Source organism: Pollachius pollachius, assembly GCF_949987615.1.
Source record: "Pollachius pollachius genome assembly, chromosome: 15".
Classification (NCBI taxonomy): Eukaryota; Metazoa; Chordata; class Actinopteri; order Gadiformes; family Gadidae; genus Pollachius; species Pollachius pollachius.
Genome location: NC_136948.1, coordinates 9,363,356 through 9,388,358, shown reverse-complemented (window position 1 = coordinate 9,388,358; position 25,003 = coordinate 9,363,356). Strand labels below are relative to the sequence as shown.

The window sequence follows — 25,003 nt, the reverse complement described above, 5'->3', positions numbered from 1 at the left end:
CAAGCTAAGGAGGTATTGCAGTCGAGTCTCCGTAAACAGGTAGTCAGCAGGTACATGTGGCCCTGTCAACAGGCAGTCAGAAGATACGGGTGGCCCTATAAACAGGTAGTCAGAAGATACTTCATTTGAAGGTCTGTAAACAGGCAGTCAGAAGATGCTCCACTTGAGTCAGAAGACAGTCCACTTGCCACTATAAACAGGCAGTAGTTTAACACCCTCCATCTCTCTTTGAGATCTCCTCTCCATCTGACACCTGATCAGCACAGTTTCACTCCACAGGTTCTCTGGGGCTCTCTGGTTTCTCTCTCTCTCTCTCTCTCTCTCTCTCTCTCTCTCTCTCTCTCTCTCTCTCAGTCTCTATATATCTCTCTTGACACTGACCTGAGACCAGGGCCATAAGACACAAGAGTTCCTGTGTTTACCTGCACTGTTTGGTCTCAGTGATCTAGATCAGCTGCTTAGCTCACACACCGTGGAGGAGAGCAGGTCTGGGGCTTTTCTCTTAGCCTTTGCATTATTCAGTAACACGCTTGGGGAAGTTGAACAAGGTGAAAGAAAACAGACCCAAGGAAGAAGCATAACAAAGCCAAAGCAACTAAAATAATAATTTAGCTCTACATTACCATCTCTAATATCTATTATCTAATTCAAGTATAATCTTCTAAATAGGCAATGTGTTGATCAAGTTTCACATCAGATATGCAACAACGCCAGGAATAAATAAACATATATTGATATGTTAAGATTTTGGTGCCTCTTGGGAGGGTTGCGTAAACCATAAAAAGTTGTCCCGCAGGACAACTTTTTATGCAACTTTTATGCTGAAATTTGAATTTTGGACAATGTCCATTCTTTTGAATAGGATTCATATTGAATTAGGCCTATAATTGATAGTTTTATAGGGTGATGCAACATTTCGCCACTAGATGACGCTCGCTGTACGCCTCATCTTTTCAGTAGGCATCTCTTTAAGGGCTGTCTTACTGTAAATATAAAAAACGAACAACCAATGCATTATATCCCTCTAAAACCTTCCTGGGCCGAGAGTAATGTATATAATGCTACAAAAGGAAAACAACGACCTTTAAATATATATTTTGTTATCGAGATATAATGAATGGAGGAAGAGGGCAAAAGCGAAAGAGCAGGGGGCATGTATGCTGTCACTGGTCACGTGATCCGGAATGTGGAACTTAATTCCTGCGTTGGACTGCTCCCAGCTGCTGAGCATCTGCCAGCTGCATATCAAAGGTTTCCATCCGAATCTTACTTCTTCTTCGGGGCACCGTGCTGCCTGCTCACAGAAAACCATGGCGGGTGAGATATACTAGAGGACAATGGTGTCACACACAAACACACACACACACACGCACATTCACAAAAGACCCTTCTAGTCACATAGACTACTGACATGGCGCTTCGGATGCGCAGGTTGAGTACTATTGCTCCTTTACCCATCGTCGCGGATTAAGTTATGCTTTAACGTTGCCGGAAAAACGTTGGTTTCTTTCTTAAATGGCAAGGTGTCCATTGTATATAATTTATGCGTGTGACATAGGCGTGGGAACGCGGGGCTTGCTTCGCTGGGAACCACAGTGGCTGAAGCGGTCGGTGCGTACGTGCGCCGTCGCCAGTGGCCTTGTGGGGACGCGCGTAACGTTTCGCCGTGGCCAGTGAAGCGCGAACGCATTCGCCGTTTCCGTTGCATTTTCAATAGTTGAATAATACTTCAATAAAAACTGTAATGCTGTCAAATGGAGCTCAGTGGATAAGACTATTCGGGTCCGGTGTTCTCTTTGCCCGCCATCGGCTACAACATGCCTATTGACAAATAACTGAAAGAAACGGAAACCACCGTAACCGGGTTTTGCAATACAACTTCTGATAGCATCATACGTTGCAAGCGTCATTGCAACACACTTTAAGGTGCGAGGTGCTACATTTAGGCACCCTGAATGTACAACGTGTTAATACTTAATGAAGCCTATGGTTTATATACCACATTTATTTATAGCAAATAGCCTAAATAGTTATAGGTCATAATCCATGCTCTATATAGCCTAGGCTAGACGAATAGTAAGTCTTAAAAACAGTGTTGTAGACATTTGGTCTAAAAAGAACTGTCTCTCTTTAGAATACAATCTAACCTATACTTTAAAATATATTTAATATCAATGTGACATACTTTTACACAAATAATATATTGCAACAACCCAAGTAATGTAGAATAGAGAGATCCTCAATGATGTTACCTTGTATGGAAAGTTATGAAGGGGAAAGGATGTTATTTATGTTATAACTCACGATTGGTCATTACTCTAACCTCGAATTTGAGTGGGTTTAAGTGCATTCACTTAACTATGTGTACGCATATGAGTGTGTGTGTACTTGTGTCCATGCAGACCAAGCATTTGTGACGCTAGCAACAAACGACAACTATGCCAAGGGAGCGATGGTCTTGGGGCAGTCGCTACGGAAACACAAGACAACCAAGAAACTTGTGGCCCTCATTGGGCCCCATGTTGCTGAGCCCTGCAGGTAAGACCGCTGGACCCCCTACTTTGTCTCTCACACACACACACACACACACACACACACACACACACACACACGGATATTATGAGCTAGGAGGGTGTGTGTGTGTGTCATGAGTCGTTGCCATACAAAAATGGCGGAATTGAGACTGCAACTGTGATTAAGGGCTATGCAAATACAATTAACTTGACGTGACTCTGAACAGCCCTTTGGTGTCCCGAAGCATATAAATCATTAAAGGTGACATATTATACCACCGGGAGTCTGACTCTTCTGACATCACAAGTGGGCGTGTCCAACTAGATGTATGCTGGATAGATCAGCCTACCAGCCTACCCAGTGGACCGTAGCAAACGTTGCTCATCTATCCGGCACACATCCAGGTGGACACGCACACTTGTGATGTCAGAAGAGTGATGCCTTCTATACGGTTTGTAGCGGCTAATCGCACTCACTCCTGGGGGTATCATTTGTATAGTATGTACCCTTAACCACGACGCTGACACGCTGTGCCACAGGAGTGTGCTGGAGTCGACGTACGACGAGGTGCGTCTGGTGGACGTGTTGGAGTCCGGGGACACCGCCCACCTGGCCCTCATGAAGCGTCCGGACCTGGGGGTCACCTTCACCAAGCTGCACTGCTGGACCCTCACACACTACAGCAAGTGTGTGTTCATGGACGCAGACACCCTGGTGGGTCCCTCTCCTCAAGTCCCACCTACCGTATTCAGCCTCCAACGCAGGGCCAACGGTCAAGATGTATTTATACATAGGCAGGCATTTTATGACTGATGATATCAATTGTGTATATTTAAATGTGAAAGTAAGCCATATTGTAATTTTAAAGAAAACATTTTTGTCGGTGACTAAGGTATAGTCACTGTTATCTCGGTAAGGTGTAGTCACCATGTTACATTGTAATATTGCGATCATAATCTAATATTCTATATTGTACCATAACAATTATACCATGGATACCAACTGAATCAAATATATATGTATATATACTTCCCAGGTGTTGTCTAACATAGATGAACTGTTTGAGAGGGAGGAGCTATCGGCAGCTCCGGATCCTGGTTGGCCAGACTGTTTCAACTCCGGGGTGTTTGTGTTCACGCCGTCCAATGAGACACACGAGAAACTGCTGGCATTCTGCAGTGAGAATGGCAGCTTCGATGGTGAGACCCAAGTCATCCTCAAGGTTCACATCCAGGGTAGCATCTGTATGGTGACACAGTGTCTAGTATTTATCTTTACTTTGTGAATAACTATGCCACAGTGCCAACATAGTGGAGATGTGATGATGCCATCTTTGGTCTGTATTACTTAAGAGGATGTAAAGTGGTCTAGTTGACAGGGTACTCCCTGGATTCTAACCCCATTGTCCGCATCCTACCTATTATCCTTCATGAGCAAGACGCCTAAACCCTTCCCTGCTCATTAATGAGCTGTATCTGAACACAATGAGTCGCTTTGGATAAAAGCATTGGCTTAAATAACAACATTATAGATCAGTCCCACGCGGTATTCGCAGCCCACGCACCGCCTAGCGCAACGGCCAACCGTTTCAGGTGACTCACAGGTGGGATTACTCCTGGAGGCGACTATGCCTCCGACAGGGGCGGGTCGTTGTTCTTCAGCACTGGGTGTTTGTATACTCCGAAAAACACACAAGCATGCACACACACGCACACACACGCACACACACTCAGACATCCAGAGAGACACACACACATCAAGACACAGACACGCACATACACACAGAGATAGACACACACACACACACACACACACACACACACTGGTTTAATAGAAGATGCCGTTTAATGTGTGACTTTGTGCTGCCTGCCGGCGAAGTTTGACATTACCCTTAAGAGCTATTATGTTGAGTAATTTAAGAGTAATTGACACTGTGACGTCATGGAACGACTTCTTACACACGTAAAGGGAGGTGTCCTCTATCTGCATGGCATGGTACCAGTTCCGACCTCCTTCTGACGCAGACTGTTGATCGATTTAGATCATTAGCGCTTTGCTTAGCTTAGCTTTTATTCAAGACAAGAAAAGACTACCATTTTGGAAACATCAACGAGATCTCCATATCAGTACAGTCAATAAATGCTAAGTCTGCTTCTTCTCCTGTGAGTAGCTCTTCTCATAAGATTGTTATAGACTGATGAGTGTCAGACCTATTAATGTGCAGTAACTCTAGACCTTGTCTCCCAACGCATGACAAAGTTACCCTCCACCCACCTTCTACGCCAACCTTCTGTTGACAGTGTAGTGGGTGTAGCCTGACGTAGCTCCTTGTTATTAGGCTTATCTGTCTCTGTTCTGACTAACCCCCGCCCTTTACAGGCAGCGGTAGGGAAGCTGTGTGCAGCACGTGGCAATGTGTGGTGTTGTGTTTCAAAGTATGAGTGTGTGTGTGTGTGTGTGGGGGGGGAATGCGTGTGTGTGTGTGTGTGTTTGCCTGTCTACTTGAGTTTTTTTGGGTGAGTAAGTGAACGGGAGATACATTTGCAGGTGAATTAGTTTGTGTGTGATGGTGCCTGAGTGTGTGTGTTTGTGTGTGTGTGTGTGTGTGTGTGCATACTTGAATTGATGTGAGCAAGTGAATGAGAGAGGGATTGCATACATTTGCAAGTGAATGCGCTATGTTGTGTGTAGGCCATGCATTCTTCCCTGGCTGTGCTGTCAACATGGCTCTCTAGTTTCTATTAATACTAGTCAGAGAGGCTAGGAGCGCATGCAGGATAGGGAGCAGGTATGGGTAGGGGGCAAGTGGGGTTAGGGTTGTCAAATACAATGTATTTGTAATGCCCCTAAACACTGTTACGATGTCAAAGGGCTTCAACGACATTATAGAGGCGAGCACATGTATACAGCCAGGCGGGTCTGACAGATATAAACACGTTTGAGAAGGAACCCTGATGGCTATGAGTGCAATAGATCAGTAAATGGTAAATATATAAATATACAGTATATATATTTTTTCCTTTAATCAAAATTACTTTAAGGGAATCAACGTTTTTACATAGTTATATATTGACTTTGAAAGAGGAGCTCATCCTGTTTCACCCGATAATTACATGTTGGTTATCTTTTCCAACCGATAACTGCAGACCTATGTCTTACCATATGATATGATATATATAGTGTGTTTGTGTGTGTGTTTGTGTGTGCGCGCCTGCAGGTGGAGACCAGGGTGTTCTGAACAGTTACTTCAACACCTGGGCCACCGCAGACATTTCCAGGCACCTACCCTTCATCTACAACCTCAGCAGCATCGCCATCTACTCCTACCTCCCAGCCTTCAAACAGTCAGTCGTCTCTCACACACACACACACACACACACACACACACACACACACACACACACACACACACAGAGCAAAGTATTGGTGAGCAGGCATATAGAGTACAGAGATGTGAAGTTAGACGCTGAGATAAAAAAAGGCAGCAGTTCTAGGACTGAACAGGATGTATTACCCCATGGTTAAGACCCACCCCAAATTTGTGATACTTTTGAGTTATTAAGCTACTATCGTTGTGTATGAATGTTATTATGAGCAATGTTGTCTGACGCGGCCATGAACATCAACCACTGCAGAGCAGAGCTCAAAAAAATCACACACCTCCCCACAAGTGGCTCTCTGTCTTGACGTCGAGGTGATTAGTTAAAAGTATTTGGATGTAACAAGAAGAATACCACCTGCGTTCAGAGTAGAGTGGAACGTTCACAAAACGTTTAGAGAAAAAAAAAAATGTAGGTTTGCCTTTTAAGGCAAGTGGCGTAAACCTCAGTCAAGGTAAATCTCTCAATGTCTGTGTGTGGGGAGAGAGAGCATTGGATTACAAGAACTTGGAACAAACCCACTCAGACAGAGTTAGCCGCTGTGTTGTTCACTTGTTGGCCGAGTCTGCTCTGTTTGTTCAGTCTCTGGTTTCATCTCGTCTACGTCCAAAACTTAATTTGTTTTGATTCCTGCGACGGCACACATCATACAGTGGCTGTGTGCAAGGCCAGGAAATGACATACCCCGATAACCTGTGTAACCTGTGACTCAATAAAGTAAAAATAAAAATACAGAAAATACAACTTTGTGTTCTTTACTACACACGTGACACCTAAACCTTCCCCGCAACCTGACTCTGTCGTGGTGTGATTTCTCTCATTCCAAAGGTATGGCCACGAGGCCAAGGTGGTGCACTTCCTGGGAAAGGTGAAGCCCTGGAGCTATTCCTACGATGCCCAGAGCGGAGAGGTCAAGGGTCACTCAGTGGAGCCTGGCCTGTGCGAGGTGCAGCCCGACTATCTGCGCCTGTGGTGGGAGTTTTACTCCAGCACTGTGCTGCCTGCTCTGCTGGAGGCCTATGGAGACACACCCTTCAACACAGGCTGTGTGGATGTAAGTTGGCTTTGTCTTTCAGTGTAGGTGTGTGTGTGTGTGTCAATCGTAGCTGATTGTATGATCCCTGTTATCTTGATTATTGCCAAGCTTTTGTGTATGAAATGTGGCCGGGATAAATTGTTTGCCTGTTTACATGCAAAGCAAAGATAGCACTATATGTATTGGCTGTTTCTATGGAGTCTATTTCTATGGAGTTTTACCTATGCCTTGAAACTAAATAAATTGGTTAAAAGTGCATGGTAAAAACATTTAAATGCATTTATTATTTATTTAATGAATTCCTACAGATAACTACATTTTCCACATTAAAAAAATGCTTATTGGTTCTGCCCTGTTGACCCAGTTTTGTTTTCAAAGATTTGCATCCCAGAATATCAACTCAATGTTGACTTATCACCTTCTGGATCTTTTACCTAGAACTGTTGGCTTCAGCTACAGAGTTTCTCTGAAAGAGAACGTTTTACATTGTAGCTCACGATCACAAACTCTGGTCATCTGAAAAGGAAGTTAATCATTAACAGTTCATGGGGAACTAAAGATCCGTCGGACATGAATTTGTAAATCGCACGACAGCTGTGTAAAACATTAGGTGTTGCACTTTATCGCTGGGCCAGCAACATGAATGTGAATCTCACAGGAATTTGAAGGGAAACTTTGGATTTCTCCTTATAAGGCTGCTGGCTCTTGGCCCCTTGTTGTACATCAGTTCATCCGTTATGTCCCTGTATTTTTTTTGTCTCATCTAGGAGAAGTCCCATGAAGAGATAAGGGAGATCTTGACATCAACATCCCATGCCGCCTCCTCCTCCACCTCCTCTTCTTTCGCTCCTTCCTCTTCTTCTTCTCCTCCTCCTCCTCCACCCAAGGTGCCCTCCGACGAGAGGAAGAAGCGGTGGGAGGCGGGCCAGGCGGACTACATGGGAGACGACTCCTTTGTCCACATCGAACGCAAACTGGACTCCTTCCTCAAGTAAAACTGGTGGAGGAGTAGAGCGAAACGAAGGGAGGGAGCGACGAAGAGAAAGAGTAAACTATTGTAGGCTATGGTGTTCAAGGAGGGCGGGGCCATTCCACAGCCACCTCAACCAATCAGAAGAGGGATGAGATACTTAAAAAAAAATAAAGTATGATCTTTGAGGGCCTGAGCCGCCCTGAGTTCTGTCACTGTATGCGTGTGAGAGAAAAGTAGAAAATTACCAAGAGTTAACAAAGCAATGGTCTTAAAACTGCTGCTTATGTAGAAAATAATAGATTAATATATTAACAATATAATCAGTCTTCCAGCAGCTGGGAACATGCTAAAAAGCAAAAGCAGCCACCAACCACCACCAAGATACTGCATTGGACATCGGGAACAAAAATATTACCAGGCTTTTACTTTGAAGGAGATCACTCGTAAATACCGTATCACCACATGCTGCCAATCTCCAGTGTTGAAGGAGCATGACCACTCCCTTCTTCAATCGATTAGGTAACTGGTGTGAACACAAACCCAGACCAGCTTGTGTCTTCACGGTGGTCCCGCCTCACCTCTGTAGCCCCCTACACCAGCTCCCCGTTAGTCCCACGATGTTTTGCATGGCAGAGCTTCCCTCACTGAGTGAAACTCTACAAATGTCAACACTGAAGATGGGAAATTCTTCTTGTATTGTGTCCGTGCTAAGATGACAAAGGTTTATATTATGCAGTTTATGGTGTGATCCCAGTCAACCCCCCCCTCTTCTGCATGTACTTCAACCTGCACAGCAGCCAAACCTCCGGAGAGAATATATATTTTTGTGCCATGATCCAGTGTTCTTTAAGTGTTATAGTGTGTCGTAACCAGCTGCCTTACCGCTGTTCACTGTTTACAAAACCCTTTATTTACTATTATTAACTAATACTGCTGCTCGGATGCAACGATCACGCCAAACTCCGCTTCTCGGTTGCTAAAACCCCACAGAAATAATCACCTCCTTTAGAAGGATCCTATTGTCTGAGTGTAGTGGCTAGACTAGGGTGTCAGACTCCCAGCCGAAAGCTACTGGGATCGATTCGCCAACATCCGCAGCCTAACCTGTAGGCATCCTTGAGCAAGATACCCCACCTCCCTTAAACTGCTCCATTAAGGACCTAATTGGGAATTCACGAGAAGGCGCTTCAAATTAAAGTGGATACTAAATGACGATAAGATAAGTCGTTCAGAATATGCCTGGAGGCTGAAGTTAACCACAGCACTGTGAGATGAGACAGACAGGCACTGGTCTGTCTGTTACTTTTACTGTTCTTTTCTGTCTACGCAAAAAGTAAATGAACTGGTGATTAGCAGTGGCTCTTCACACTCGTCTTTCTGACCTGGAAGATGCAGAATTCGTAAAAATAAAAAGATGAATTTCAGGAAACTGAATGTTTTCATGAATGTTTATTGCACGTTGGCGTACATCTGGTGAAATGGAACATAATTGGATCATTTTTCCAAACCAAGTAAAGAATTTGAATAGAAAAATCTGGTGTGCATTGTTCTGATCCATCAAAAGGAGAAATATTTCAACCTGACATTTTGAACTGGCTTATGAACTCGCAACTCTTGTTTCCTTTAAACTAGGTTGATTGAAATCACAGTATTTTTCAAATATATTATTACACCCTTGTATGTTTAACACAAATGTTAGTCAAGAAAGAAAAATGACAGATAATATGGTACACTACACTTTAGAATAATAACAATGGCAGAACAGCCATGTGGTACAGAAATAGTTTTGCACAAATAAAATAACAGCTACATTTCAAATTACGAACAAAACAATGAGGAACACCCGTTGAGAAAAAATAACAACATAAGTAAGGGCCATTGGCTCCACCCACCGCCTACAGTTCCATCAGGGCTCTGATGTCATCAATGCGAGAAGCTTTCCTGTCAGTGTTTTTGGAGCCGAAGGCCTTCTCCACCAGGTCCTGCTTCCTCCTCTGGATTTTGACCATGTTCTCTTCTACCGAGTCTTTCACTATGAACTACAACCAGACAGAAGCAGAGGAATCCTTCACAATGAACTACAATCAGACAGTAGCAAAGGAATCATTCACTATGAACTACAACCAGACAGAAGCAGAGGAGTCCTTGACAATAAACTACAACCAGACAGAAGCAGAGGAATCCTTCACAATGAACTACATCCAGACAGAAGAATCCTTGCTAATGTAATGTAAAAAGGTAAGGCACTGCGTTCGATGTCCACACTGCCCAACTGTATGCCTTCTTGAGCAAGATGTTGTACCTTGCTCTTTAATGATCTGTATCCGAATCCACCAAGTTGCATTGGATAAAAGCATCAACAGTAACTATGAAGAAGTCTTTTTACTCACCTTGGTGACAAAAACCTTGCGTGTCTGGCCCAGGCGGTGACAGCGATCGATGCACTGCTCTTCAGCCGCGGGATTCCAGGCCTAACACGGACACAGTTTGTATGCGGTATACTAGAGCTGTCCACTGGACCAAACATATTCTCTGAATATTGTTCTCGAAAAAATAACATCAGATATATATATATTTTTTATTGCAACAAATCCACATCATCCTATTTGTTTTGTATAGTCCACAGGGGCGCACAAGAAGGGCTGCACAAAGGCTTAAGTAGGTCACATCAAGTGGGTTTGGGAACATTAAACTGAACATCTCATTAACATTAAGTAGATATTAATAACCAGCCAAAAAAGGCAAACTAATCTTTGCCGTTTTATCTAAATTAAAAACCGCTGTGAATAAAAAAATAAAAAGACCAGAGCTAATGTGTTCTGCACTCTGTGTGCTGTGTTCGCAAACATTTTGAAAACATGATTCTAGTTCTTCATTTGGTCGCGCCTCAGATATGAGGCAGATTGCATCTTCCTTATTGGCACTCACCGGTTCCATGAGGAAGACGCGGGAGGCTGCAGTCAGGTTGAGCCCCACCCCTCCCGCCCTTAGAGACAGCAGCATCACAACGGGGCTGTTGGGGGCGGAGCTCTGGAACTCCTGGATCACCTGGGCCCGCCTCTTCTGGCTCAGGGTCCCGTCCAGACGCACAAAAGTGAAGCCCTGCTCTCTGCAGAGGGAGACGGTGGGAGACAGGAGACGGAGGCTTCTCTGATGTCTGTACAACTAAGGATGCACCCATTCCACATTTTCTCAGACCAAGTACAACTCATCGGGTGGTTTTTGAGCAAGTACATGAGCTAGGCCGAGTACTGGTATAGGTGCCTGTCCCTATATACAACCGAATAACAAGGCTGTAAGGCTCCAGTGTGTTGATGTCATGTCAGAGAGAGTGTGTGTGCGTGCGTGCGTGTGTGTGCGTGCGCGGGTGTGTTACTTGAGTGGGGTCTCCAGTATGCTCAGGAAGCGTGTGAACTGAGAGACCACAAGACTCTTGATGCTGCGGTCCTCAGAGCGTATCCGGACTAGGTTTCCCAGCAGCGCCTCGACCTGAACAGACACCACAACCACAGACCACTTCAGTCACATGCCGGTACTGGGGCATCACACAACCAGGTCAGGATTGGCCGTTGGGCTGTTGGAGCCTGTGGGGTGTTACGATGAGCCAAGAGAGAACGTTACTGTGGCTTTGATCTGAAAGGGCCATCTTATATTATAGTCCGCCTTATACTGTAAGGACGGGACATGGCAGGGATATGACAATGATTTAGGAGGGACGACACGACATACAGTATGGTGTATGTATTGTGATTCTGTCAACAGTGGACAGGATAAAAAATAAATGTCGAGGTTCTACAGGGTCGTTGGTGTCCTACATTATATTAACGTAGTATAATGATAGGGTAACGCAAGATCCGTTCATTCCTCTGCAGTGGTGTAGGGGGGTAACGGATGGGATGGGCGGAGCACCGAGGGCCGCACCTTGGAGCTGGTCCTCCACCCCTCCCCGTGGACCCCGTCGTCTCCCCCGTCCAGCTCTTCTGGGGGGACCTCCACCAGCTGGCTGACGGAGAAGGTGCTCCGGCACAGCGGGCAGCGCGCCGCCTCCTGGGACACACAGCCACACATCCCAGTGAAAGAAAGAGATCCCAGTACTCTGTTAGAGGTGACATATTAAACCACCAGTCGTGAGAGAGAGTGGTATGCCGTTAAAAGCCGTTTCGAAATTCGGCCGCTTCTGACATCATAGGTGGGCGTGTCCACCTGGATGTGTGACGGATAGGTGAGCAACATTTGGTACGGTCCACTGGGTAGGCTGGTAGGCTGATCTATCCAGCACACATCTGGGTGGACACGCCCACTTGTGATGTCAGAAGAGGCAGATTTTCAAAACGGGGAGGTATAATAGGTCACCTTTAACATCACATCCGGCGATGTCACAATTCATCAAGTAGCGGAATATGTAGAATATGTATATGTATATTTGGAATATGTATATTTTTTTGACATTTCTTGTTCGTGTCTATTTCCTCGTTTGGCACTTTAATATCGAAGTTCTGCCCGAAAAGTACTTCAAAAGAACAAAAGGTTGGTTGATGCAAAATCATGAACAAAAAATAAAAGTGTGCACGGACCTGCTCGATGGCGACCACCTTGGCGATGCAGGGCCGGCAGTAAACGTGCGCGCAGTGCGTGATGACGGGCAGCTGGACCGACTCCAGACACACGGCGCACTCATCGTCCAACCCGCTGGCCAGGACGCTCCGCAGCTTCTCCACCAGGTGCACCCGCAGCTCGGCCGGCGTCCCAGCGGCCCCTGCTGGCCAGGAGGAAGAAGTACAGGAGAGTTGTAGGCTACTATTACGTTTACACCGTACTGCCATCCGCTGGCCAATAGACTACATTGCACCCAAAACCAATTTAACCCATTCAGACCGGATCACGCATCTGTGCGTGTTTACCTTTAATGGTAAACACGCATTGATGCGCAATCCGGTCTTAACCCATTTGTACGGCTGCTGCGCGGAGCAACATCGTATCTACTAGATACAATGTTGCTCCGCACAGCAGCCGGTACAAATGGGTTAAGAGATGATTGTATTAAATGCTTTCTCAATTAACCATCTTTGGCGGCCTGGATTTTGATTTAGCGGCCCGGGAAATCCTTTTGACAGCCACCAAAGAATTTTCACCGTTAGAAAAACTATTCTGACAAAAGTGTTTTAGCCATAGAGCTGGGCAGGGAGTGGGTGGTGACGTACTCAGGTCGGAGGTGATCCTGGCCAGGAGGTCAGGGTGACAGCAGTGCTGCCGCAGCCTCATCAGGATGGCCAGCACATCGGCGTAGTTACTCAGCACTGTGCCCACAGCCATGTAGCTGAGCACACACACACACACATTTTCAGAGTTAACTCTATATTAACTTGTTTTATAGAGTGCACTAAATATTGGAATATATATCTGAATGACTTTATGAATATTTGCGTTTTTGCATTATTTGAAAAGCAAAGGCAAAAAACCTGGGGGGAAAATAGCCTCTATTTTCCCCAGTAGGGCCGAGCTCTCTGAGTGGCCAAAAACGTGCGTCGCGACGTAGGTCGCATTGGTCGCTCGTCTGGCTGCTTTCAGTCAATATTATTCTAATATTTTTCTATTGAATTACAGTTTAAAATGATGAAATCATTGCTCTATCAGTATCAATAAAATATATTATTTGTAAGGTTGGTTAGGCTGGTATCGGCCCATATACGCCCCAAATTACAACTAATATATTTTATTGTTACTGACAAGAGCAACGATTTCATAATTTTAAACTGTAATTCAATAGAAAAATATTAGAATAATATTAGCAATAAAGAGCTGTAGGTAGCTTTCACCAGAGAGCATGGCTTTCTGGGACTTCAACTGTCGCAAAAAACCCGTTAATGACATGCAAATTAACTGATCAACGACCGCCCATAGTCTTTGAGCGACCAAGCCAGCCAGCGACTGAAAGCAGCCAGACGAGCGACCAACACAGCGACCAATGCGACCTACGTCGCGACGCACGTCGTTGGCTACTCAGAGAGCTCGGCCTTCCTTATTTTCCCACCAGGTGTGATGTGGATAAGCCATTTCACACTTGACCGTAAAGTGACATCCCATGTGGCAGTGTCCATCCAGATGTTATGAAAAACCTTTAAAAAAGGTGACATATTATACCACCAGGTGTGAGTGTGATTAGCCCTGACAAGCCATTTTGACAACACAAGTGGGCGCGTCCACCCAGGTACATGACGGATAGATGAGTAACGTTTGCTACAGTCCACTGGGTAGGCTGGTAGGCTGATCTATCCAGCACACATCTAAGACGGTGGACACGCCCACCTGTGACGTCAGAAGAGGCAGATTTGCACAACAGCTGGCAGCGGCTAATCACACCTGGTTATATAATATGTCCCTCTCAACGTGACTCGAGCACTCCACCTGCTGATGGTGCTCTGGCCCTCCAGGTGGGCCAGCTCGTACTCCTCCCTCTCCTGCTGCGTCAGCTCCACCTGCTCCACGCAGACCGTCTTCTCGGGCAGGACCACCAGGGGGCGCCCGTTGACCGTGCTGCCCTTGGTCCTCCGCAGCGCGATGCACCGGACCAGGGTCTGCAGGTTGCTGTGGTAGCACACGGGACACATAGCAGAGACGAGTCGCGACCCAGCATCCAATGGCCTGACCTCAATCCAACATCTCTGTGCAGTTATCATTAATTAGTACAATTTGTGTGTGCGTGTGTGTGTGTGTGTGTGTGTGCGTGAGAGAGGGCAACGGAATAGAAGTCACAGAAAAGTGATCATGAGCAAGTAACGCCATAACTGAGGGTGATTGAGATAAAAAGACCACAGTGGCATAAATTCAGAGGGTGTGGGAGAGTGGGTGCGTGTGTGGTAACGCACGACAGGCCAACCCGGTCGCCCTGGGAAACCGGCCTCTGGATGACTCGGTTCCACCACTCCTTGCTGTCGAAGGGCTTGAGGCGCAGAAAGGCCAGCAGCATCCATAGGTCCTTCAGGCTGTTCTGGATGGGAGTTCCTGGAGGGAGGGGGGGGGGGGGGGGGGGGGGGGGGTGAGCGTGAAGGTCAGCACATCTCTATGGAGACTGGCTTACGAGTCTGCTAAGAAGTAGTATCTTTCATATATTGCCATTTAGCAAGTAGACACTTTAAGACATTGTTACTTGAGTGTATTCAGATGTTAACAAGTAGGGCTTGGTCCACTGGTTCAAAGATGACTTCAGGTTAGGCTAATGACATTTGGGGGGAATCAAATCCAAAACTTCTCAGTTGGGAGTTGGGCACCAGGTGTCAACCCTTTCATTTGGCAGTAAGAGCTCCAGTGCTTATCCCCAGTTGGGGCTCTAGGTGTGAAGGACTGTAACCTGAGAGAATCCAGCGGCGCTGTGCTTGGAGCTGCAGCACGGCCATGCCCATCTGGGTGTTGGAGTTCCGTATAATGTGACCTTCGTCCAGCACCACCCGAAGCCAACGGACCGCATGCAGGGGACTCTTATTGTGAAAAGATTGACCGATTTAATGTCAGTACATTGCAAGGTTCTGTCGTTCCGCAATCCAAAACATTCAACATCTGCCTCCTTTAAAAAAGGAGGCGGTAGTAGAGCAAGATTTAAAAGCTACACAATTTCCTCAGCTATTAGGGAGAAGTACCGTATTTCCCGCACTATAACGCGCACCGGATTATAAGGCGCACCTTCAATGAATGACCTATTTTAGAACTTTTTTCATAAATAGGGCGCACCGGATTATAAGGCGCATAGCATAGAAGATACTGCAGTCAAACGTTTGACTGGGGATGCGTTATGCATCCACTAGATGGAGCTGTGCTAATTGTATAGCTCGTCACGCGCAACGCAACTGTGAGGACGAGTTGCTGCATTTAGCAGATATAAAACTGGAACCTTTATGACAAAAAAGTAAAACACAATTACGCAGTTCCAAACCTTAGATTTTTTAAATATCTTGCAAACGTGAATGATACAAAGTAGAGCATCGCACCCTCGAATCTTGTAGTGTGGCCAGTCTTTGGCCCGATTTCCTGGCTCTGTGATCGTAGTGTGACCTTCCTAATAGTGGAGGAATATCTGTCGTGTGGTCTGAACCAGCCATAAAGGGAATGTCAACAAAACAGTCATACAAAGTCAAACTTTATTAAGCGTTCTGACAACTTTGTTCATTTGTAAACACGAATTGATCCATATATGAGGCGCTCCGGATTATAAGGTGCACTGTCGTTTTTTGAGAAAATTACCGGCTTTTAAGTGCGCCTTATAGTGCGGAAAATACGGTAATGTTCTGTGATAATATCTCTTTCAAGTTAACTGTGCCTCAGTATGATGCAATTTCGATTTCAGACAGCAGGTTAGGCAGGTCTGCTTGTTTTTTCGCAACCCCATGCGTCTCCTAGATAGACTATCGGGCTCTACTTCACAGACTTTAAACATTTCATGTAGGGTAGTTCGGGGTCTTCCCTGACAAAACATATGTGGGGATATAGGGGCGACTGGAGACCTTTGGGAAGGGAGTCCGACGCTCCTGCTACACCTACTCACAGCATGGTCGGCAGCGAGGACGTTGTAGGTGGTCAACACCACGTCCCGGGAGGCCAGGAAGGACTGGCTTCTGTTGCGCTCCGGCCCGTAGTACAAGTAAACGCTGAGCTGCACGTCGGCATGCACGTGCTGCTCAAACTGGTCCTGTTCACCCATAAAGGAGCACACATGGGGGGGGGGGGTGAGCGAGCTTTTTGATTGTGTTTGTATGTGTTTTTTTTGCTTTGTGCATGCGATCCTATGCGCATGCGTGTGTGGGAGTCAGTGTGTTTGCACATGTTTGATTCTGTGTGTGCATGCGTTTGATTCAGTGTGTGTACGTGTGTGTGGTCCAGTGTTTGCATGGGTTTGTGATTCAGTGTGGCAGCGTGATTCATCGTGTATAGCATCCACAGGGCCTGATGGGGGGGGGGGGGGGGGACTCCACATCACTATGGAGAGATGATGTTAACAAAAGAAGCGGGTAGGGGTTGGGCATCTGGCCCAAGAACGACTTCGGTTTATGCTATGGACATTGGGGGGCCTAGAACCCAATACCCAATTTTCAGTTGGCGGTTGACCACCCACCGAATACGGAGCCAATTAATAATATTGACAAAAAACCCAGTAAGAGTGTTTGGGTGTGTGTGTGGGACAAAGAGCCTTACCAGCCAGTTGCTCAGCACAGAAAGCGGGCAGATGATGAGTGTAGCTCTGGCTGAGAGCTCCGCTGCGCTTTCTTTGATGCAGGGCTCCGCAACTACACATGCATAAATAAACGCACGATACAATAACCATTTACTACTACTTTACCCACTAGGGATGGGCATTTGAAGAAATTTCCTTGATCGAGCATCGCTAGAGTTATCGATCAATTATCGATTAATCATTAACTTTTTTCTATTGAAATTCCCGTTGGTAGAAAATACAAAATGCAGCATGTTTTTATCAATGAAATCTTTATTCCAACAATAATGTATGGGCCAACATTAATACAATATAGTTAACTTGAAGACCTACAACTGTTTAACAGTTTTGAAATAATAAATACAGGCATTATAGGTTATAGGCCTATGCGGCGCTCGTAAAGTCCGAACAATGCGCCTACAGTCGCTCTTAAAGGTTTGGATACGATTCAACAAGACTAAATCTGTACCCTATTCCAATTACAATAAGTAGCCAACTTATCGGACAACAATAATCAAACAAAGGCAGTAGGCTAAACGTGGGCATTAAACTGTATAACTGTTTTGAAAAAAAGGGGGGGAAAAGGCCGACATATAATGCCTAAAGGCTGCAGCCGGCGCGCGGAAAAGGCTCGCAACAAAAAGATGCGCCACCCATTTACCAACAATTGCATGAACTAGTCTATCTAAAAGCAATACCTTATTGAACATATACAAGGCTGAACTTGTTGCTAAAATATCACAGTTTTGGCAAAATGTAACGACTCCAAGAGGCACCAAGCCGAAAGAATAGCGGAGCGAGAGACAACACATTTAGAAAAAAAAGAGCGACTCACATACGGTGGTGACTGTCCCTACTGTCTCATAGCATACAGTAACTCCAGCCTACATATTTTTGTTTAGGAATATAAGCATGTTAACATGCTCGGGGGTCAGACGCGAACGCAGCCTTGTAACTGTCAGTCCAGCAGCAGAAAACACCCGCTCTGACGGGACCGAAGTTGCGGGGATGCAGAGGTATTGTCGCGCTAACTTTGACAGCCTGGGGAACCGTCTTCAATTCACTTTCCACCAGTCGGCAGGGTGGTATTTCTCCCACATAGTGATATTCAATTAAATGCTTCAAGACTCACAGTATGCAACACAACGTCCTTTTGATCGATAACAATATAAATTGATCGACGCATTTCTTAACGATCAATTATCGAGCATCGATTAATTATGCCCATCCCTATTACCCACAGACTCATTTCCATAAATAATATTAAATAAACCGTTGCTAACGAGCACGGTAACTCACCTTCTTTGGGAACGGCCTTCTTCGCTGCACTCTTATTCTTGTTTTTTGTGCCAGATGTTGATTCACACACAAAGTCTGGGTCTTCTAGCAATGCAGAAGGACAAGCACATGGACAGACAGACACGCAGCTCAGTCAAGAGGCACAACTCCAACCACAAACACATAGATTGATTGCTTTCGAATATAAGCTTAAAGACATTGAACCTCATTAGAATAGTGTATTGGCAGCCTTGGTTAACTCCCCGCAAAAAAACATTCTGGTTTGATTCCCTCATGTCTGCAGTCAACCTGTAGGCATCCATGAACAAGAAGCCAAACACCAGACCGCTCCTCCATGATGAGTCTACACATTCACTTTTAGAAAAGGTGCACTTTGTATTTTTTTAACCTGGACCTAATTAGGGTTGAGGTTTAACAATGAAGTTTTCCTTTAAGTCTCTTGCGCTAAATAATATTAATTGGCAAGTAGTTAGTACACTTTTTCCACTTTTTTTTTTTTGATTGGATCACTCAAGATCAAAGGTGATGTAAGTGCACTTACACTATACAAGCAAAGTCCCGGTAACATACGTTCTGTAACTTATTATGTGTTGGAAAAACCACTAAATATACAAATCATAGATGGAATAAGGGATTTAATTTGCACACTGGGTATTTGTGTGAAAACAAAAGAGTATTGATATTGTTAATCATTTAATAGTGATTTATCATGGGGGGGGCAGATTAATCATGATTAATGAGTTTAATCATTGGTTTATTTTATTATTTAGTCATGATAATTAGTTACTGATAACTCACCATCTTTGGGAACGGATCTCTTGGCGGCTCTCTTGTTCTTTGGTTTTGTGCCAGTTGTTGATCCTCCCAGCGCTGCCGCAAAGTCTAGGTCTTCAAGCATCACACTGGGCTCTTGACACACACACACACACACACACACACACACACACAAAGTTGAATGCCCCCCAAAATCGAAAACAGCAGCAAACTCATAGAAAGACCATCTGGTTTTACAATTCTAGAGAAAGAGTTTCCACCCAGATGTATGATAGTGTTCACTTAGGGGCCTTTTAAAAGACAAAGATATCAAACTACTCACTTTTCTTCTTCCCGTCTCTGCTCACAATCGGTACTTCCCGGCTTTCAGCTGACGTCTCCACCACCTGGGGACTGACTCAAAGAAGAGGAACGGATATTAAAAATAATTTACAATAAATGTATAGACTTTAAAAAGGTGCAGTGTGTAGAATTTATAGGCATCTTGTGGAACAGTACTCAACTGAATTTCTAACATTTTAACAATTCATGACATTTTGAACTTGCATAATGAGCAATGCTGTATATGAAAAGCCCCACACACCATGGTGTCCGAGAACCTTAACCCTTTCTCATACGCAGAGATCAAAATCAGCTACTGCCAAGGTGGAGCTCCCCACTACCTCACATATATACGCAAGTGTCAGACGAAGCTAAACTCTCTGTCAGACGCAGCCCTCAACATCAACCACTTGCCAGATGGCGCTTCACACATCCACATATAACACCTCGTATAGCAAGTGAAGACCAGCTTGCTCCGTCCTTTCATCAAAATATCCTATGTATTTAGAGCAATCCATTATCATGGAGTTTGACTTTTTAATCCAAGTGTAAAATTGTGCAGTGAATGAGAGTTTGCGAATGATGGTGATTATTAAAAATGGGTGTGAATTCTTTAATACACCCATTTTTGGAGACGTTCATTTTTGAGTTTTTTCTCCCTTTTTGATAACTATCCAAAACGAGAGATGCAACCGTACACGGTTTTGTTTTGTTCAGGTACCACAAGGCAAGTAAACAGTGTCTTGTTGCGTCTACTGCTATCGACAATGATCAATACATACAATAGATAATTATATGCACTCAAAAGCATATAGTACTTATAGTCAAAGACGATGAAATCATTTTGGAGGTAACTAATGCCACCATACACAATAAAGGCAAGTTGTTTGCTCCCCAGGACCAGTCTACCTGAATGAATCCTTGAGGAGGATGTCTTACCCCTTCATAAAATAAATCGGGATTCCCTGGAAGACGATTAAGATAAATGACTCTTCTGGATGTGAGCAGAAGCTCAAATTTGAATTCGTTTTTTTGTATTTGTCTAGTTTTGCGGTTTGGAGATTCACATGGCAAGACCTTGTGGATAGGTGGGAAACACCAGCCTCACCTGTCAGACAGTCTGGAACCACTGGGTGCGTCGCCTACTATTGTGCTGTCCACACGTCCTGGTACAGGAAAGGAATCCCATGAATTACAGTCAGTCAACATTAATGGAAGTTCACTTCAATCAGTGGTGGGCGGTATGGCCCGAAAAACGATCATGGTTTATATCACGGTATGACACTGGGAGGTGCTAGAATGCAGAAAAAATCTCAACTATTCATTTTTTCTGACAATGCTGGGTGTCTTTTCTTCATACAAGGATCATATTTCAATGTTTAAATGAGGGCCAGATTTGTCAAAACGTTCTACCTATTTATGATAAAGGAACGGCTGAATCAGGCAATACATTCTAGTTATAATTGCATATTTCTCCTTTTCTGGCGATTGACCATTCAGAATAGTGTTTTTTCATTTTTCATTCTCTTGAAAAGCACTAGAGCCTGCGCTGACATACAGCCACACTATAACTTACAGCCCTATTTAGCCCTTTTATTTTAAAATGTTATATGGCGGCACAGTCCCACAATTACATTATTTTAAGAGAACTCTGGAATGCTGAGTGCAGGAGGTCAGACCCCGTCTCAAGTGAACAGGCCTTCACTTCTCGCAAAGTGAAGACCGGCAAATTCATACCGGTGTACTTTCTATACGATTATACTGTCCACCCCTAACTCAAACGTAGGCACGCAAACACAAAATCTGGAACAGTGATTACCTTCAGATCTGGAGGGGGCTGTCTCAGTCAGCCCTTCCTAAAATGGTTCACAAACAACGATGAACAGTATGTTTGTGAACAAAATGCACATTATTGCAGAAGTTTTATACAGGAATTCTACGGAAAAACATTCCATAGCATTATTAGTCAAATGTTACCAAGATTATAGATCGTAAACTCGTAAAATCGCTTAATTCCAGCGTTATTACCTGGACACTAACTGCTTAAAATGTTATCCAGACTACAATAACACAATAAATACAGGAAACACTTGATAGTTGGAAACTTACACATCTCTTCAGAGGAAGAGGCATTCCTTGGTGGAAGTTGGTGAGGATCAGGGCGATGGTGGTCAGAGTTTTACCCTGAAACACAGAGAGAGGCAACGGCTTGTATCAGGAACAGGCAAAGAACAAGTGTAAAAGAGGTGGAATACAACGCCCGGCACAAACTTCTTTAGTTATGCACCTTCCCATTATGCACTTCTTTATTATTTTAAGAAACTTGCTTGTGCAGCATTTTTTTTATAGTGGTGGTACATTTTCTGTTCTTCCATTGTTCTCCTCCTTGTGAGGCGTAACCCATGGGCGTATGGGATGAAAGCGTCTTTACGTTAATTAACAAAAATTAAAACCAAAAGGAAAGTCATGTAGGCTCACTCTCTTATTTTCTCTCACTCACCAAGCCCATGTCGTCTGCAAGTATGCCCCCCCGGACCCTCTGTGGCCGCTCCTTGGCAGAGAAGCCGGTGAGGCTATTGTAGTAGAGCCCCCCCCTCTCCTCCCAGAAGGGTGGGAGCTTGGAGCTGTTCTCGCAGGCACACATCCAGGACAGGGCCTGCTTCTGGTGGGGCATGAGGGACGTGCTCACCAACTGAAACAAACCAAACCAGGGAGGGGATTCACCGTGATTAAATATAAAAACCCAATCATTATCAAAATCATCACATAAGATAAATTAAGCAACTTCTTTATTTTCTCAGATCACAGTTGTGAAGGAAGAGTGAGAAGAACCGGTCTTCTCTGCAAAAACACAGCAGAAGCATGACAAAAGGAGGGTCCAGAGACGCAGAGAAAGCGGCAAGTACGTGAAGGCCACTCAGATCAGAGGAAGACTTTGAATAGGCTAGGGCCAGTCATCATTCTGGGAAACATATAGTATGGTCTAGTCAATTAAAAAACCCACCTCGGAAGCTTCCTTCTCTCCATCTTTACTCTCCACCAAGCCGTCAAAGAGATCGTCAAACGCATTCTTCAGCTGCGGGAGGGGGGGGAAAGAGTTTGTTGGTGTAATATTTTTTGCGTAGATTTGACGATAAATCCACCTGACAATTCTGATCAAATGAGTCCAAGTCGAGATGTGCTGACCTCCTCGGCTGACAGCAGGGTGGTCACAGGTTTTTTAGGCGGCGTTGCATATCCACCTCGAGCGCCATTACTTGTAGTCATTGCGACACCTGGCCATTAAGAAGTTGTACAGAGGGACCATAAAAAAGACAGCAACATTAAAAAAATATTATTATTTTTTTAAATAAACACCTCTTCTTTCTCCTTCCTTACGATTCTCGACATAAGCTTAAAGAACTATTATTTGATTTTCGTTAGAAATTGCCAAGCCATCCGTCAGCTATGGGTGAATGAAATGCTCAGTGAAAATATCTATTCTATTTGACTGCCACTGCTTTGTATGAGCAAATTTCGATGCCAGACCACTCACAGTAAAATTTTTACCAATCGTCTTCCATGATCGGTTCGGGTATTTCAACTTGCGTGTCAATCACAGGTGAGTTAGTTGTAACCCTTCTAAAGGGTGGAGAAACATTAGGGAGCAGAGAAGGTGGGGATGTTTTTTTCACACTCTTCTGCGCTCTCTTCAAAACTCTCAAATATTATCTCCAGCCACTTCAATAAAATAGAGTCTGAGTTTATGAAACTTTTAAAATCGTTAGCATCTGTTGAGGGGTTTTGATTAGATTTTTGCTGAACCAGATGCACAACAAAAAAATGCATGAGTTAAACTATTCAACTTTATCGATTGTTTGAATTTATACACTGCCTGTGTGGGGCGGAGACTCTGTCTGCATACACAGATGATCGCATGCACAGTCCGTCCCTACCGGGGTTAAACTTGAAGCCGTGCACGGCCATGTGTTGCTTGAAGGTGTGATTGTTTTCCTTGGTTCCCCAAAAGGACAGTGTCACAGGCATGTTGAAGGAGCTTTTGGTCCGGTACGGGACCACCCTTAAAAGACACGAAACAGTCATAAATGCTGAGATACTGGATTTAGTTATCGTCTCGGTAACGTAGGACATTATGCATTGTTTGGTGATGCAAAAAACAAACCCTTCAAATCATAACCATTTCAAAGAAAACAAACAACAACATTTTAGTCACCCTTCAACTTTAACGAGGTTGCTGTCCATAACAACGGCCATGGCGGCTGCGAGCTCCTTCTTTATGTGGCCCACCTGGCTTCCATCTGCGTTTGTAACCATCACTGCATTGTGGTCATAGGGGTTATTTGGCTGGCGCACCAGGGCAACCATTTCCCCTGGGTTTACCTAACAAAAAGAACATTGTCGAAGTAATTTATTTGAAAATAATATAATCATATTATAGTTAATATAATTAATTATGCATCCCCAACTGCATGCATAATTAAGGCTAAAATACACTCCTTTGTTTAATGAAAAAACGTATATTGACAGTGTTAGAGCAATGCCTGCATTTATGTTTCTAGATCTCAGCCTAGTCAGCCAAAAGTCCAACAGTTATACAACAGCAGTTTGTTAACGTAGGGGTTGCTCACCACTCCAGTGTAATACCGAAGCCCCACCACGCTGCCCTGCAGCTGACCAAACAGCACGCTGCCATCGGCATCTGGCTCCTCGGACGCCGCTTCCCGGATCGCCTGCGACAGAGACTCTGCGCTCGACTCAGAGCGGTCGGTAAAGATATTGACCTCAGGATGGCTATGCCACCCAAAGCGCCGCCTGTAAGAAGCCATTGTGTCTGACAGACAGACAGACAGACAGACAGACATAAAAATAAACACACATGACACATCCAACGTTGGCCATCTTTTGTTTAGAAAATGTTGAAAAAAGCTCACATTTAAAACTGGACTCATTCAAAATTCAATATCCAGATTGGATATACATAGGGGTGTCTGCCTAATTAGCAAGAGGGGTAAGCCAATTCCCAGCTAGTCTATCAATAATAGTAGGGTTCGTAGGTTAGCTATACCTTTACGACTCATCTTAGCGATGCCATGTTCTCTTTTATGGTATAATAACAATAATACCTGTAGCCTTAGTGGGGTTTGTTGACAACTGTAGACTTGCTGGACTGCGTTGACACGTTTAACTTTTCACCTTGTTTTTGCAGTTTTCTTAAACTGAAGCGTCAACCTAACTAGCTTGGTTTCGCATCCAAGCAGTTACGCGCCCTCTGCCTCGGCTGAATTCTGACCAATGGGCGGCAAGGAACGACCTTTGTTCCGATTGTGGGGATGCAAGAGAAGAATCTGAATTGTAGCGTTATCCCGGTCTACCGCAACGCATCATCCGGTCTCTTACTGCCTCTGAATTGAGTACATCAGTTAACAGTCTCTAGCTAGAAAAATAAGAACATGATAATCATATCAACAGTACGGCAAGGAGAATGAATGTAGAGTTTGTATTTC

General features: G+C 44.5%; 2 protein-coding genes across 5 annotated transcripts; one reads left to right on the top strand and one right to left on the bottom strand.

The window, feature by feature from the left end:
- Window positions 1–1,184: 1,184 nt before the first annotated feature.
- gyg1a (glycogenin 1a) lies at window positions 1,185–9,349 on the top strand (the record flags this gene model as incomplete). The annotated part of the gene is made up of 7 exons (XM_079752704.1): window positions 1,185–1,317; window positions 2,403–2,538; window positions 3,054–3,228; window positions 3,551–3,713; window positions 5,732–5,858; window positions 6,723–6,948; window positions 7,698–9,349. 7 exons carry the CDS (start codon window positions 1,185–1,187, stop codon window positions 7,923–7,925), a joined length of 1,188 nt encoding a protein of 395 aa, XP_079608830.1. The 3' UTR covers window positions 7,926–9,349.
- On the bottom strand, window positions 9,345–24,744 carry hltf (helicase-like transcription factor). Of its 4 annotated transcripts, XM_079752703.1 has the most exons (25): window positions 24,623–24,744; window positions 24,128–24,330; window positions 23,713–23,879; window positions 23,435–23,559; window positions 22,686–22,774; window positions 22,504–22,575; window positions 22,000–22,191; window positions 21,609–21,683; window positions 21,319–21,355; window positions 20,608–20,665; window positions 19,501–19,571; window positions 19,203–19,313; window positions 18,405–18,488; window positions 17,087–17,178; window positions 16,440–16,583; window positions 15,252–15,378; window positions 14,770–14,905; window positions 14,309–14,488; window positions 13,105–13,220; window positions 12,478–12,659; window positions 11,825–11,950; window positions 11,280–11,392; window positions 10,832–11,012; window positions 10,294–10,374; window positions 9,345–9,942 (listed from the first exon to the last, which is right to left on the bottom strand). In XM_079752703.1, exons 2-25 carry the CDS (start codon window positions 24,323–24,325, stop codon window positions 9,799–9,801), a joined length of 2,901 nt encoding a protein of 966 aa, XP_079608829.1. In that variant the 5' UTR covers window positions 24,326–24,330; window positions 24,623–24,744; the 3' UTR covers window positions 9,345–9,798. The 4 variants fall into 4 exon arrangements, with proteins under 4 accessions (XP_079608829.1, XP_079608826.1, XP_079608827.1 ...); XM_079752700.1 differs by lacking the exons at window positions 9,345–9,942; window positions 10,294–10,374 and having other exon boundaries at window positions 10,945–11,392; window positions 12,478–12,662; XM_079752701.1 differs by lacking the exons at window positions 9,345–9,942; window positions 10,294–10,374 and having other exon boundaries at window positions 10,945–11,392; window positions 12,478–12,662; window positions 18,405–18,485.
- Window positions 24,745–25,003: the final 259 nt, after the last annotated feature.

Coding starts and splice junctions, on each gene's coding strand:
- hltf (XM_079752703.1), bottom strand. CDS start 24,325: ATGGCTTCTTACAGGCGGCGCTTTGGGTGGCATAGCCATCCTGAGGTC. Junction 13,221..14,308: donor GGCCAGAGCACCATCAGCAG/GTGGAGTGCTCG, acceptor GTGTGTGCTCAG/CTACATGGCTGTGGGCACAG. Junction 11,393..11,824: donor GGTGGAGGACCAGCTCCAAG/GTGCGGCCCTCG, acceptor GTGTCTGTTCAG/GTCGAGGCGCTGCTGGGAAA.